The sequence below is a fragment of the Mesoplodon bidens genome, assembly GCF_964165515.1.
Source record: "Mesoplodon bidens genome assembly, chromosome: 18".
NCBI classification, from domain to species: Eukaryota; Metazoa; Chordata; class Mammalia; order Artiodactyla; family Ziphiidae; genus Mesoplodon; species Mesoplodon bidens.
Window position 1 is genome coordinate 60,274,008 of NC_138175.1, and position 16,655 is coordinate 60,290,662.

The 16,655-nt window shown below is 45.9% G+C and overlaps 1 protein-coding gene across 1 annotated transcript; it reads right to left on the reverse strand.

Moving 5' to 3' along the window:
* Window positions 1-262: 262 nt before the first annotated feature.
* On the reverse strand, window positions 263-15,830 carry ZNF329 (zinc finger protein 329). Its single transcript, XM_081217669.1, has 2 exons — window positions 15,792-15,830; window positions 263-2,956 (listed from the first exon to the last, which is right to left on the reverse strand). The coding sequence occupies exon 2, from the start codon at window positions 2,934-2,936 to the stop codon at window positions 1,320-1,322; it is 1,617 nt and encodes a 538-aa protein (XP_081073795.1). The 5' UTR covers window positions 2,937-2,956; window positions 15,792-15,830; the 3' UTR covers window positions 263-1,319.
* Window positions 15,831-16,655: the final 825 nt, after the last annotated feature.

Here is a 16,655-nt window from a genome sequence, read left to right on the forward strand (position 1 = left end):
GGTCCTCCCAGACCTCTCTGTAGCCACCTACTCCCCATTCCCAGAGACCCACCCTCTTCTTCACAATAACACCCTCTCATGATCCAACTCCCAAAGAAAGAAGTTATTCTTAGGCCCTGAGCTGTGGGATGCTGATTCAGAGAAGTTTCTGCCGAGATGCCCCCATCCATGCTTACAACTGCCCTGCGACCCTGACTTAGCCACTTCTGGTTTTAAAAAGGTCCAAGGAAAACCCAAACTCACCTCTTTTTATCTCCACCTTTTTATTCCTCATCAAATGATTATAACAATGTATGATTTGTGATAGAAGAAAAATCATACACAAGTAACAGTCACTTAGGAGACCCCATGTTTATTTCTCCATGATCAACTCCCAAACTACATCCGTATGTGTGCACACTTTACATGGCAAATCTTCTATTTTATGCTTTTGGTTGCCGGTCATATTATAAGCGTTTTCAATATGGCAACAAAACCTTTATCATCATGGTTTGGCATGGTTGCATGGAGCAAATCACAACTGTCCCAAATGAACAATGAGGGGTGACAACGTAAACATAACAACTCAGTGTTTTTCTGTTTGTTTGTCTCAACAACTAAAACAACACATCATATTTCTCAGCAGCAGCCCTTTCCTTCTTAGGAGAACCTGCTTTGGTCTCCATATTAAGAGGGATAACATCACTGTTCATTCACAAGCGACTTCCTCACCCAGGTGCCCCTGCTGAAACGAGTCCTCAGCACCTGGCAGGAATGTAACGTGGAAATACATTCAAATGTCAATCCGCTGTAATTCTGTGGTTGCTGTGAGCTGGAGCACTGTGTGGGGTTTCCTCAACAGCATGCCTTTGCTGACACAGCTAAGACAGCAAGGGCTCCTGCCGACAGCCTCCCTTGCTGGATTCCAGTAAGAGTTTGCTTACGTACAGTAAGGCAGACACTCCCTCTTAAAGGATTCCTCTTCCTGATTACACAGGCTCTTTCCAGTTTAAGGACTCGGATGTACGGGTAGGTGAGTTCTCCAGGGAAGTATCTACCTGACTTTCTCAGGTTTTATTCCAGTGTATGCACTATCATGTTTGGTACAGGCTGAATCATCCCTGAAGCCTCTGCCACATTTACTACCATCCTGTATCCTCTGCAAGAGTTCCCTAATGTATAGGCTTAACAGGATGGCTAAGGAATATCTCACATCCACCAGTTCGCTGGACAGCTCGGAGCAGTCTTTTCCACTGACAGGGAGGAGCCACCCCTGAAGACACTTCTCCCTCACATAGGTTTTTGAGAGCCAGTCGGAAGATGAGTGTGGCCCACGTTCATTAAATATCCACGGGTTGTTCTCCAGGGTGTGATCTTTGGTGTCGGATGAGGGAAGAGCTCCTTCTGAATGTTTTCCCACACTGAGGACAATGACTGGGACCCTCCCTGCTGTGGAGCCTCTGATGTACTGCCAGGTGAGAGTTCTGCTTGAAGGACTTTCCACAATCTGGACACTGGTACGGGGTCTCCTTAGTGTGAATTCTCTGGTGTTTGGTCAGACAGGAGCTGTCCCTGAAAGCTTTACCACACTGATTACACTCATAGGGCTTCTCGCCAGTATGAGTCCTCTGGTGACGTATGAGGCCGGCAATGTTCCTGAAAAGTTTCTGACACTGATCACAGCCATAGGGCTTCTCACCAGTATGAATCCTCTGGTGCCTGATGAGGTAAGCACTCTCAATGAACGTTTTCCCACATTCTTTACACTCATAGGGTTTCTCCCCAGAATGGATTTTCTGATGCACAATGAGGTGAGAGTTACGGTTGAAGGATTTCCCACATTCCACACATTCAAAGGGCTTCTCTCCAGTGTGAGTCCTCTCGTGCTGGGTGAGGTATGAGCCATCTCGGAAGGCCTTTCCGCATTTGCTACATTCATAAGGCTTCTCCCCAGTGTGGATTCTGAGATGCACAGTGAGGTGGGAGATGTCAGTGAAAGGTTTTCCACACTCATTACATCTATATGGTTTTTCCCCTGTATGAGTTCTTTGATGCAGAATGAGGGACGAATTTCGGTTGAAGGTTTTCCCACATTCTAGACATTCGTAAGGTTTCTCCCCAGTGTGAATTCTCTGGTGTTGTGTCAGAGCTGACCCATCACTGAAGGCTTTCCCGCATTTACTGCATTTATAGGGCTTCTCTCCTGTATGGATTCTTTGATGCACAATTAGGTTATAGTTCTTGGAGAAGGATTTTCCACACTCATTACAGGTATAAGGTTTCTCTCCAGTGTGAGTTCGGTGATGCAAAACAAGAGAAGAGTTCCGTTTGAAGCACTTGCCACATTCAGTACATGTGTACAGTTTTTCTCCAGGGCTGTTCCTCCTGTTTTCATTAAGAGATGAACTCAGGGTAAAGATGTCCCCAAAGTCCTTACCTTCATACAGTTTCTTCCCTCTTTTCATTATTTTTTGTTCACCAAGAGGGGCAAAATGGTTGAAAGACTTAACACTTTCAGGGTATTTATAGGGTTTCTCTATAGTTTGAGTTCTTCCAAATTGAATAACTTCCTTGGAATGGTTGAAGGCTTTCCCACAGGTGTCACTGTCACCCATTCTCTTAGCTATGTAACTTTTCTGACAATTGTGTAAAGCTGGGTCACAATCCAGGCTTTTAACACCCGAGCCACGTACATGGAAACCGTTTCTTGTGGAAACTCTCTGACGTCGTGGAAGGTCTGGGCTCAGGCTCAAATGCTCCCCAAATCCGGGATATTCACGAATTGCTTCCTGAGCTCCTGGTTCCTCCTGAGTTAAGGCTGATTGCCTCAAATGTCCCTCCTGGTTCTCACAGTCCCAACTGTTACCTAGAATGGAGAAATGAGGACCGTCTCGTGTAAATCCTTCCATCTCCATGTCACAGGACAGTTCTTCCTCCGGAATATTCTCAGCTGTCATTTTCAATCTTCTATCCCAGGCTAGAAAGCAAAGAATGAAAAAGACAGACTTAAGTACATGAAGCCGTGTGTGGAAGAGGAATGAAAGATGGTGACAGGCCAAGTGTGTGAGTGTGTCTTTTTACTTGTTTTCTTTTTGAAATTCAGATCTATATGAGGGGGAGATACTGTGAGTCGAGGGATGGAGCCAAGAACAGGTTCAAGAAGAGCCACATGGCATTTCCACCCTCCTAGAGAACAGGCAGGGGGAATGGTGTTGGGGGTAAATATCACCAAAAGTATTAGCCTGAGATGTGGGAGATCAGAGGCCAGGTGTCACTCTGATCACACAGGAACACATCTCGGCCACTGTGTGCTTGTCCCCATCACCCACTTCCCCTACCAATAATCAGTACACACTCCAGATCTTCCACTTCACAATGGGCTTACAATAGCATTGAACGAGCAGTTTTCACCTCACCTTTGTGGTCAGAGTTCTGCCTTCGTGGATGGGGCACAACACAGGCCTGGTGGCCTGAAAGTTCTGAAATTCCTAGATCTGTCAACGATCTTCCTGCAGGGTTATTATGAGAATTACATCATGTGTGCTGGCTCTGAGCTGGGGAACAGACAGTACTGTAAGTGGCTGCCAGTGCCTTCACGGTTACGGCTATTTCTCTAACCATGCTCCCACCCCTTTGACTTGAAGATATCATGAAAACTGGCTCTCGGGCTTCCTTGGTGGCACAGTAGTTAAGAATCTGCCTGCCAATGAAGGGGACACGGGTTTGAGCCCTGGTCCGGGAAGATCCCACATGTCACAGAGCAACTAAGCCCATGTGCCACAACTACTGAGCCTGCACTCTAGAGCCCACGAGCCACAACTACTGAGCCTGCGTCCCACAACTACTGAAGCCCATGCACTTGGAGCCCGTGCTCTGCAAGAAGAGAAGCCACCAGAGTGAGAAGCCCGCGCACCACAATGAAGAGTAGCCCCTGCTCGCCGCAACTAGAGAAAGCCCGTGCGCAGCAACAAAGACCCAGCACAGCCAAAACTAAAATTAATTAACTAATTAATTTTAAAAAATTCCAAACAACAAAAAACAGAGTAAGAGTCAAAATACAAGTGGCAGGTGGAGAGATGATACTATAAAGTATAAAAGAGACAAAGGAATAGTGCCGGAGATCTATAAAAAAATTCTTACAGAACAGCACATAAAAGGGAAAAAAATGGGTAAAGGATACAAGGAGGAACTTGATGGAGAGAAAATAGAAATGTCCTGAATACATGAATTCTTGCTCATTCACACCTAAAGGTATTTACAAACTGTAACTTTAAGAATACAAAGTATGCACATTTCACACGAGTAAAAGTAAAACAAGGCATGATAATATAATGCTTGAGCAGGTCATGCAAGAAGAGAGTTGGTGGGCATGTAAAGAGGTCAGTCCACTTGGCGGTGTAACTTGGTAGTGGCCATCGAAACATAAAACAGGCACATTCCTCCACCTTGCAATTCCACTTGGTGGTGTCTTAGATTCAAAAAGCCTGAGTCCCAAGCATAACTGGACATCAAGCTATACCTAAGGAGATGGTCTTAAAGGCCACCAGGAAAAAGACCACTAGTGAAGGAATGAACAGTACTGTGATTAACTTGGTAACAAAAATAGAAACCTGGGGCTTCCCTGGTGGCGCAGTGGTTCAGAGTCCGCCTGCCGATGCAGGGGACATGGGTTGGTGCCCCAGTCCAGGAGGATCCCACATGCCGCGGAGCGGCTGGGCCCGTGAGCCATGGCTGCTGAGCCTGCGTGTCCGGAGCCTGTGCTTTGCAACAGGAGAGGCCACAACAGTGAGAGGCCTGCATACCGCAAAAAAAAAAAAAAATAGAAACCTGATAGTAATGGAAGATTGCCATCAAAGTGCCGAGGGAAAAAACTGTCAGAGTGAAAGTAAGGCACTTCCCTGGTGGCACAGTGGTTGCGAATCTGCCTGCCAATGCAGGGGACATGGGTTCGAGCCCTGGTCTGGGAAGATCCCACATGCCACAGAGCAACTAAGCCTGTGCACCACAACTACTAAGCCTGCACTCTAGAACTCACAAGCCACAACTACTGAGCCCTCATGCCACAACTACTGAAGCCCGTGCCCCTAGAGCCCGTGCTCCGCAACAAGAGAAGCCACTGCTTCTCACTGCCCGCGCACAACAAAGAGTAGCCCCCACTCACCACAACTAGAGAAAGCCCACATGCAGCAACGAAGACCCAACGCAGCCAAAGTTAAATTAAAAAAAAAAAAAAAGAGTGAAAGACAAAGGCAGCTTCAGAAACGCAAAAGCAGGGTTTATATCCAAGGACACTTGCCAAAAGAATTAGAAAAAAACTGTTCTTCAGAGGAAAAAAAAAGCCCAGAAGGAAGGAATAGAGAGAACATGTATTTAAATAAAATCCAGCACTGACCACATAAAATGAACAGTAACAATGACTCAGGGGTTAACAATGGGATGGACTAAAATACTGAATGGCAGTGGCCTGTGAGATGAAAACAGGGTAGCAAAATTAAGTGTCCTGACATTCTTATATTGTTCATGATTCATGTTAGACCTGGTCAAGTCAGGAATATATAAAACTTCCAAGCCCACAGAACAGTGGTTCTCAACCAGAGACGGTTTTACCCTCAAAAGACACTTGGCAACATCTGGGAACATTTTTGGCTGTCATGACTTGGGGTCAGATGCTATTGGAATCTAGGGATGCTGTGAAATACATTTAAAACGCAAGACAGCCTCTCACACATAGAATGACCAGCCTCAAAACTCAAATGTAAATAGTGCTGAAGTGGAAAAACCCTGTTACAGGAGAAAAGAATAATAAAGAAAAGGAAAAAAGATCAATCCAGAAGAAGGTGCTAAGGGGGAAAGCTCAAAAAGGACAGGTTAAGATAGAAAGTATAAAATAGGACATCACCAATAACAATAAATGTAAGTGGCTTTGATCTTTATCTTTATCTTTTGGCAAGATAAACACTGTGTCAGACTGTATTAAAAAATGTGTTTGTAACAGACACCAAAAGCAAAAGGACACAGAAGACAGGACAGACAAATGCTAACCAAACAAAGATTGAATGGTGCTTTGCTAACCAACAATAAACTTCAAGGATGATAACAGGGCAATATAACAATGGCAAAGATGTCTACATTAACAGCATGCCTCCAAACACAGAGGAAAGTCAGCAAATCCAACCATACTGGGAGGGTTTATGAACCTCTTTCAGAAATGGAAATGCAGAAAGACTGAATAGAGACAAGCATAAGAGAATGTAATTAGCCAGCCTGGTCACAGGCTGAATGAAGACCCACTACCAACAATTAGAGCCAAAGGCTTTCCAAGCACAAGTGGAACATTTGCTAACATTGGTCATAAACCAGGCCAAAGAATAAGTTCAACAAAGACCAGACCACAGTCTCTTGACTACAAATGTGGTCAAGTTAAAAACCAGTAACAGAAAGAACGCTAAATACAAAAAATAATAGTAAGCTTTTAAAAAAAAAACCCTATTTATTTGGAAAAATGAAAATCTGTTTCTCAGTAGTTCACAGAGAAATCTTGATGCAAATTAAAAAGCATCTACTTAGAAAACACGGAGAACTGAACAACTGTTGATGATGGCACATCTCAAAACATGCAGCAAAGGAGGATGCTGCTAAAGAAGTTCCTAGGTGAAAGATGTTGGTCTTTAATGCATGGGGCTTTTTTTTGGTTTGGGTTTTTTTGTTATTGTTTTGTTTTGGTTTTGGTTTTGGTTTTTGTGGCCATGCCATGCGGCTTGCGGGACCTTAGTTCCCCAACCAGGGATTGAACCTGTGCCCTCAGCAGTGAAAGCGCAGGGTCCTAACCACTGGACTGCCAGGGAAGTCCCTAATGCTTGTATTTTAAAGAGAAGACTGAAAGTTAGTGAGATCACTGTTCGACTTAAGAAGTAAGGGAAAGAGCCACAGAGAAAACCAACAGGAGGTGAAAGGAAGGTGATAATAAAGGTAAGATCAAAAATTACAGAAACCAAAAACAAGGCAACAGCCAAGAACATGAAGAAAACCAAAAGTCTGTTATTTGAAAAGACTAATGAAATTATCTTTGGCAAGAGTAATCATAAAATAAAGAACAAGAAGGCATACATAGGTGATATTCGTCATAAAAAGGGGATTTAATTAAGAAACAGAAGAAAGTTATCAAAATGGCAACATTAGATTTATCCTACAAAAGAAGGCCTATGAAACATTAGAACACCTACTGATACGATTCCCGACATTTTCAGATTAAAGTAGAAGACAGCCCCTTACATCCTATCTCAATAAATTCAGAAAGTAATTTGAACAAATCTCACCCAGACTCTTGATCAAAATGCTCTCAGATTAAAGTAGACCCCTTTACCCTACATCAGTAAACTGATAAGGTATTTTAAGGAACGCTCCAACTCATGATGAAAATTCTTATCAACTATGGACACAGGGAATTAAGGTAAACATCACACGTGAGGAAACATGAGAATTGTTCAGTCTGAAGCCAAGGCCAAGACCCCAGATGCCTGCTAGGTCCACAGCATTCAACAGTGATGCGGAGGGGCCAGCTGGCCAGGAGGACCATATCCCCAGCTGTCACTCCTGGCCACTCCTACTTTTCAGACCTCCGGAGGCTGCCTTATTACCATGCTGCATGTTTCCTCTACTGAGCCTTCTGAGTAGACTGGGGCCTGGGTGGCCTACAGTTGTCCTGTGGAAACAAGAGATGGAGAGCACCTCCCTACAAGTCTGTAAGGGGAGGATGTATGTGTGCACTTAAAAGAAATGAGGTAAGTCAGACATATATAGGATGATACCACTTAGTGAAAATTTTTAGACACACAAAGTATTCTCGAAGTAAAAATATTAAAATGCCCTGGCAACACATCTACCAAAGCTGTGATCATGACTGTCTTGGTAGTGTGGAAGGGAACAGCCCTAGAGGAGCAAAGGGAATGTCTATTTCATCTATAATAGATACTTCCTTTATTGAAATAAGACTTACATACCACTAAGAAAGTGAAAAGACAGCCTACCAAACAGGAGAAAATATTTACAAAGCACGTATCTGATAAAGGACTTCCAGAAGATATAAAAAACTCTTATAGCCCAATAATTACAGAACAACACAAATTTTAAAAACAGGCAAAGGATCTGAATAAACATTTCTCCAAAGAAGACGTACAGATGGCCAATAAGCACATGAAAAGATGATCAACATCATTAGTTATTAGGGAAATGCTAATCAAAACCCAGGCTTAGGGGCTTCCCTGGTGGCACAGTGGTTGAGAGTCCGCCTGCTGATGCAGGGGACATGGGTTCGTGCCCCGGTCTGGGAAGATTCCACATGCCGTGGAGTGGCTAGACCCATGAGCCATGGCCGCTGAGACTGCACGTCCGGAGCCTGTGCTCCACAACAGGAGAGGCCACAACAGTGAGAGGCCCGCGTACTGCAAAAAAAAACAAAAAAAAACAAAAACAGGCTTTCACTGCCATGGGCCTGGATTCAATCCATGGTCGAGGTCAAGCCACACAGCACGGCAAAAAAAAAAAAAAAAAAAGACAATAACAAGTGTTGTGAGCATGTGGAGAAACTGAAACCCTCACACACTGTTGGGGGGAATGTAAAATGGTACAGTTGGGACCTCCCTGGTGGCGCAGTGGTTAAGAATTCACCTGCCAATGTAGGGGACACGGGTTTGATCCGTGGTCCGGGAAGATCCCACATACCATGGAGCAACCAAGCCCATGTGCCATAACTACTGAAGCCCGCACACCTAGAGCCCGTGCTCTAGCCCCTGCTCGCCACAACTAGAGAAAGCCCGCGAGCAGCATCAAAGACCCAGCGTAGCCAAAAAAATAAATAAATAAATAAAATGGTGCAGCTGCTTTGGAAAACAGTCTGACAGTTTCTCAAAAAGTTAAACAGAGGGGATTCCCTGGTGGCGCAGTGGTTGAGAGTCCGCCTGCCGATGCAGGGGACACGGGTTCGTGCCCCAATCCGGGAAGATCCCACATGCCGCGGAGCGGCTGGGCCCGTGAGCCATGGCCGCTGAGCCTGCGCGTCCGGAGCCTGTGCTCCGCAGCTGGAGAGGCCACAGCAGTGAGAGGCCCGCGTACCGCAAAAAAAAAAAAAAAAAAGTTAAACAGAGTTATCATATGACCCTGCAATTCCACTCCTAGGTATCTACTCAAGAAAAATGTAAACATATGTCTACACATAAACTTCTCCATGAACTATGAGTACATAACAGCACTATTCATGATAAACAAAAGCGGAAACAACCCAAATAAATGTCTACCAACCAATGAATGGATAAACAAAATGTCGAAATACACACAATGGAATATTCTTCAGGCTTAAGAAGGAGTGAAATACTGATAAATGCTTCAATAACACAGATGAATCCTAAAAACATTATACGCAGTAAAAGAACTCAGACACAAAAGACTCCATATTGTATGATCACATTTAAGTGAAACATCCGGAAGAGGCAATTCCATACACACTGAAAGTCAATTAGTGGCTGCCAGGAGCTGAGAAAAGGCAGTATGGGGAGTGACTCCTAATTGGTATGGGGTTTCTTCTTGGATTGATGAAAACGTTTTGGAAATATATAGTGGTGATGGCTGCACAACTTCGTGCATATACTAAAAACCACCGAGTTGTGCACTTTGAATGAATGAATCATATGATATATGAATTATATCTCAATAAAGCTGTGATAAGTAAATTTACACCTATAAGGGGACAAGTTTCACCTAGCCTGAACTGCAGCGCTTGACCTTGGCAGTATTTCCCCTGGGGGCATCCAGAAATCTGTGGAGGTGTCAGGTTGTCACAAAGATGGAAGCAGGGGGAACTACTAGCATCTGATGGGCCTGGACCAGGGATGCATATTTGCTAACACACTTGGGACTGCTCCACGTGATGTTTGACCAACCTGTGGACCAAAGTCCCTGCAGGTATTAACCTGGGGTATTGAACTATGGAACAATACTACATGTGTTACATGACATCAGGGAAAAGGTGCCTTCATTTAGGGGAAGGAAGTTGAATGGAAATCCAGATACAGCCCTGAATTTATGAACTCATTCCCTATTTTGCATCTCTCTCCTTGACCAAAACTGGCCATTCCAACTCTACACTCAATCAATGAGGGCCTGAGTGCCATAGCGGTTACTGCAAGAAAAACAAACAATCACAAGCATACAGGAGGACATTAGGACAGACTTCAGGGAAATAGTATTAAATTAGGGTATTTAATGCAGGAACTACACTGAATTTCATTAATTAAGGTTGTTTTAAAAATCTTGTATTATTGCCCTCATACTTATCTGTGTAGCTATTTCTGGCAGTAAAATGATACCAAAACTATGTTGTAAAAACTTCACCTTGATGCTGTTCACAAATTTGGTGGTGGGGGGGCGTCTCTATTCCCCCACCCCACCCCACTCATCCTCTGACCTCAGATATTCACAATACCACTTCTCTGGAGCCCCGGTATGACTCATTTCCCCCAGCCTGTCCTCCTCTTCCCCATGGCCATCAAAGAAGGTGGTCTCTAAGGCTTTCTATACACTGAATGTTGCCCCAGCACATGCTGAGACTTCAGGTCTGTTTGGAGAACTGTTTTCTGTGATAAATTGTCCTGATGTTGTTCCAGGTCATAGCAGAGGGGGTGACTGACCCTTCACCTGTCACCCCAGATCATCCAGGCAGCCTGGGTTGCCTTAACTGCTTTAAGTGCTTAGAACCTGCTTCCACCAAGGTACTTTCTATTCCTATTTAATACACCTGGTCTGGATCCACCCACAACACTCACTGTTCCAGCAGCATCCAGCCATACCTCACCTCATTCAACTGCACTGAAGACAATGAATTCTGACTGTCCTATTTCTCTTAATCCAAACCTACAATCTCCAGCAGCAGACTGCTTCTTATGTTTTCAAGGTAGCTGTGCCAAACATTTAAATAGAGAAATATTTTTTAATACAAATGCCTTTCCCTTTATTGATTCTTTACATTTAATTTTTAAAGTTATATGGATATCTAATATTATCTATAAAATTCTTTTCAGGACAGTAAAAGGCATATTGCTACTGTTGATCATAAAGACTGAGCATTGGGCTTTCCTGTTGGCACAGTGGTTAAGAATCTGCCTGCCAATGCAGGGGACAGAGGTTCCAGCCCTGGTCCGGGAAGATCCTACATGCCGCAGAGCAACTAAGCTCGCGAGCCACAACTACTGAGCCTGCGCTCTAGAGCCCACGAGCCACAACTACTGAAACCCGCATGCCTAGAGCCTGTGCTCCATAACAAGAGAAGCCACCACAGTGAGAAGCCCATGCACTGCAATGAAGAGTAGCCCCTGCTCACCACAACTAGAGAAGGCCCGTGCACAGCAACAAAGACCCAACACAGACAAAAATAAATAAAATAAAATAAATAAATTTTTTAAAAAAGTAGAACTCCTCCTGTGGAAAGAGCAGAGACAGAATGGCTTCATATAATCCACCTTAAAAAAAAAAAGACTGAGCATTACACAAAAAATAACTCAAAATGCATCACAAGCTTAAATATACAAGCTAAAGCTATAAAACTCTTAAATGAAAAACATAGGCATAATTCTTCAGAAACCTGAATACAACGCCAAAAGCACAAGTGACACAGTAGATAAACTGGACTAATCAAAATTAAAACCTTTTGTGCTTCAAAGAATGTTACTAAGAAAGTAAAATGACAATCCACAAGATAGGATAAAATATTTGCAAATCATATATCTGATAAGGCACTGGTATCCAGAATAAATAAACAACTCTTACAGTTCAATAATTAAAAGACCAATAACCCATTTCATAAATGGGCAAAGGATCTGAATAGACAATTGTCCAAAGAAGATATACAAAAGGCCAATAAGCACAATGAAAAGAAGCTCAATATCATCAATCATCAGGGAACTGCAAATCAAAAACACATCGAGATACCATTTCACACCCCCTAGGGTGGCTACAATCAGTTCCACTCCTAGGTCATCCAAGAGAAATGAAGACATATTTCCACAAAAAAACCCCCACAAAACTTGTCTGTGAATGTTCATGGAAGCATTATTCGTAATACTCCCAAAATGGAATCAACTCAAATGGCTATCAACTGATGAATGGATAAACAAATTAATATATTCATACAAGGGACTATTATTCATCCATAAAAATGAACCAAGTACTGATACATTGCAACATGGATGAACCTTGAAAACATTTTTAAGTGAAAGAAACCAAAACAAAGGACTACATATTGTATGGCCATTTATATGAAATGCCTACAAGAGGCAAATGCAGAGACAGAAAGTAGATTAGTAATTGCCTGGGGCTAAGAAGGACGGAGGAAATGGGAAGTGAGTGCTGACGGGCAGGGGTTTCCTTTTGGGGGATGATGAAAATATTCTAAAACTCATCTACGTGATGGATGCACCACCTGGTGAATATACTAAAAGGCACTGAATGGTACACCTTAGAGGGTGAATTATATGGTATATGAATTATACCTCGATACAGCTATTTAAACAACTAAGCAGGTGTTGAATCTGTTGGAGTCAGAACTACTGGTCTAGGCTCCACTTGGCATGTTTCTGGTATCTTGGGATTAAAGCTTGCGGAGAGGGCTTCCCTGGTGGCGCAGTGGTTAGGCACATGCCTGTCGACACAGGGGACACGGGTTCCAGCCCTGGCCCAGGAAGATCCCACATGCCACGGAGCAACTAAGCCCGTGCGCCACAACTACTTAGCCTGCGCTCTAGAGCCCACGGGCCACAACTACTGAGTCCGCGAGCCAACTACTGAGACTGCTCTCTAAAGCCTGCAAGCCACAACTACTGAGCCTGTGTGCCACAACTACTGAGCCTGCATTCTAGAGCCCACAAGCCACAACTACTGAGCCCGTGTGCCACAACCACTGAGCCCACGAGCCACAACTACTGAGCCCGCGCGCCTAGAGCCCACACTCCGCAACAAGAGAAGCCACCACAATGAGAAGCCCATGCACCAAAATGAAGAGCAGCCCCCGCTCGCCACAACTAGAGAAAGCCTGCGTGCAGCAACGAAGACCCAATGCAGCCAAAAATAAAAATAAATAAATAAATAGATAAATAAAATAAAGCTTGTGGAGAATTCCACTCCCAGGCACTCACCTCTGAAGGGCTTTATACCCAGTCTCTATGACCCTGCAGAGGGATCCACTTAAGCCCAATGACTGGATGTTTGACATCAATGGCTACCAGACCTCAGATGCCTGACCCCACCTGCATGGTTCTTGCCATCTCTGTGGACCACACGTGATAATGTTTACTTCTTCAAATGATACATTCTTTCACAAAAATAAATTGTTTGCCACTAACTTTAGCCCTGTCCAAATAAAGTTACCCACCTCATTACCAGTTGTGATTAACAGCCTAACTTCATTTTTTTTTTTTTTTTTTTTTTTTTTGCGGTATGTGGGCCTCTCACTGTTGTGGCCTCTCCCGTTGCGGAGCACAGGCTCCGGACGCGCAGGCTCAGCGGCCATGGCTCACGGGCCTAGCCGCTCCGCGGCATGTGGGACCCTCCCGGTCCGGGGCACGAATCCGTGTCCCCCGCATCAGCAGGCGGACTCTCAACCACTGCGCCACCAGGGAACCCCCGTATGTCTTTTTTTTTTTTTTTTTTTTTTCGGTACGCGGGCCTCTCACTGTTGTGGCCTCTCCCGTTGCGGAGCACAGGCTCCGGACGCGCAGGTTCAGGGGCCATGGCTCACGGGCCCAGCTGCTCCGCGGCATGTGGGATCTTCCCGGACCGGGGCACAAACCCGTGTCCCTGCATCGGCAGGCGGACTCCCAACCCCTGCGCCACCAGGGAGGCCCCTGACTTCATGTTTGATGACTGACTGCCGACAGCTGTCAGCCCCCCGTCCTCACCACCACCCACTGCCCCTTCTCCTTCTGCAAACGAGGCAAACTAACAAGAAAGCCTGAGTGTTTTCTCCTCGGTGTTGGCAGGAAGTTCAAACCATGCAAGCCCCAACCAATGCAAGGCCACCCTCATCCCAACTCCAGTAATCACTATAAAAGCCCAGCGAGCCGCCTTTTCCTGCTGGCTCACGAGTTTTGTTTGTTTATTTGGTTTTGGCCGCGCCACGTGGCATTCGGGATCTTAGTTCCCGGACCAGGGATTGAACCCACGCCCCCTGCAGTGGAAGGGAGAAGACTTAACCATTGGACCACCAGGGAAGTCCAACTCACACTTTTTTGGATCATCATGGGAAGTCTGCCCTGCTCTCCAAGACAGTCTCATTATGTGAGTAATAAACCTTTTGTCTTCTTGTGGGAGGGTATGTAAGATATAAAAAGATCTGTGCTTGAGGCAGGGAGAAAAGAAGGGTAAAGCTAATGAGGCAAAGTATTAATAACTTGACAATCTGGATGGTTTTACAAGTGTTTATTGAACTATTCCTGCAACATTTCTGTAGGTGTAAAACTTCAAAATAAAAAGTCGGGTGCTAAGGGAGAGAAACAATCAATAGAAGGGAGAAAAGTTGCTTGCTGTGGGTGGACAAAATAACAAAGTCTTAGCGTTCAAAACATATTTTTACAAGCCCAAGTCGCTAACAAGCAATTTTTTTTAATTGGCAAAGGACAAGGGATCCTTCTGGGGTGATGGTAAATTTGATAAAGGTTTGGACTGCATTTGCCAAAACTCATCCAGTGATACAATGAATATCTGTGCATTTCAATGTAAGTCAGTTTTCCCTCAAAAATTTAAAAAGCAATATTGAACTCTAATTGATGTTAAGCGTAGTAAGGTGTTTGAGGGGGGAGTGGAGTGATATCTGCCATTTACTTTGACTGTATCCCAAAAAGATTAGTGGGTGGCTAAAAGGGTGGACAAAGGGAACAAATATAGGGCACACAGCAAGTATTGCAGAGAGTTAATGAGTTGGTATAAGGACGCACAAGTGTCTCAACTTTTCTATATGTAGGAAAACTTTTATCATAAACTACTGGGGGAAGAGGATCTAAGGAAACGAACCCACTAAACCAAGGAAGAGGAAAGCGAAGTGGCCACCAACAGTTGGAAAAACGCAGCCCGCACTGAGAAGTGCTGCAAGATCTGATTTTGCAGCTATTAGGTGGGGAGAAAACAGGTGATTTGACACCTCCCGGTCTGCCGAGTGGTGGGAAACGGCACAGTCTGCGGGCGCAACGCGGCCACCTCGGCCCGAGACCCACCGACGCCCACACGGGCCCTCCCACTACCCGGCAGCAGAAGGGCGGCAGACCCGGGGCTCGCCCCAGCGGCCGAGCCAGGACACCCAGCAGGCAGGGGCAAAAAGGCCCCTATGGAAGGACGAGCTCAATACGAGCGCGGAACCGCCGGGAAACGCGGAGGAAATCGCTGGGGCGTCCTCACCCTAAGAGGGAGCTTCCACACCCGCCGAGGTACGTCCACACCCGCAGCGGGGCGTCCACACTCGCCCGGGGGCGTCCTCAACTGCATGGGACGTCCACACTGCAAAAGGGGGTCGTCCACGCCCAGCGGGGGACATCCACACCGCAGAAGGGGGGCGTCTACACTGGCTGGGGGCGTCCTCACTCGCTAGGGCCGCCGCGCCTCGGGCGGGCCCCCGGCCCTGCTAGTCGGACGCGCCCACTGCCCGCGGGAAACCCGCCGGCAGACGCTCCGCTCCTGCGTCACCAAGACCCAGCGGACACCGCCCCCCGCGACACACACACCGCCCTCAGGGGGAAATCGGGGCACCGAAAGGGCGAGGGGCGCAGCGGACTCACCGGAGGATGCCCGGCGGCACCTGCGGCAGCGGCAGGGACTGCCGCGGCCATGTTCGGTGCAAATGCGCGTGCGCGCGCCGGGACCCGGATGTGCGCGTCCCAGGAGACTCCGCGGCCACCGCTGGACCCGTGCGGTGTAGAGACCCGAGTACCTGCCTTTCGCTTCTCCTCGGCACCGCGCCGGATCCAGTCCCCTCGCCCTGGGCGGGGGTCAGCCGCAGGGTTCCGGGCTCCCACCGCCCGCCCTGCGCCCAGTCTTCGCCTCCAGCCCAGGGACTTAAGAGCGGTGCTGTCAGGAAGAGAGGTTCCTTCGCCGCATTTACTTACTCAGTTATTTATCTTTTTTTGTTTTTGTTTTTTTTTTTCTTTTTTTTTTTTTTTTTTGCGGTATGCGGGCCTCTCACTGTTGTGGCCTCTCCCGTTGCGGAGCACAGGCTCCGGATGCGCAGGCCCAGCGGCCATGGCTCACGGGCCCAGGCGCTCCGCGGCATATGGGATCCTCCCAGACCGGGGCACGAACCCGTATCCCCTGCATCGGCAGGCGGACTCTCAACCACTGCGCCACCAGGGAGGCCCTACTCAGTTATTTATTGATATCAATGTGGATTCACTGACATTTATTTTCGCTTTATCCCAGGACATCATTATTGTGCAGCCTTATTTTTATGTACTGCATAGTTTGCTGAAGTAATTCTATATCATCACATTTTTTAAAGAAAAATATGTTAAAACTCAGATAAGGGCAACTCATTATCCATTGACAGTATAGTTATTTCCTTAGGAATCTAAACAGAAGCTGCACATTTTTGGAATTAATGGGAGTTAGGTAAGGATTTTAGATGGACGATTAGGAATGCAAATCAA

What these genes read in the sequence shown, in the direction of transcription:
- ZNF329 (XM_081217669.1), bottom strand. Translation starts at nt 2,936, where the DNA reads ATGACAGCTGAGAATATTCCGGAGGAAGAACTGTCCTGTGACATGGAG.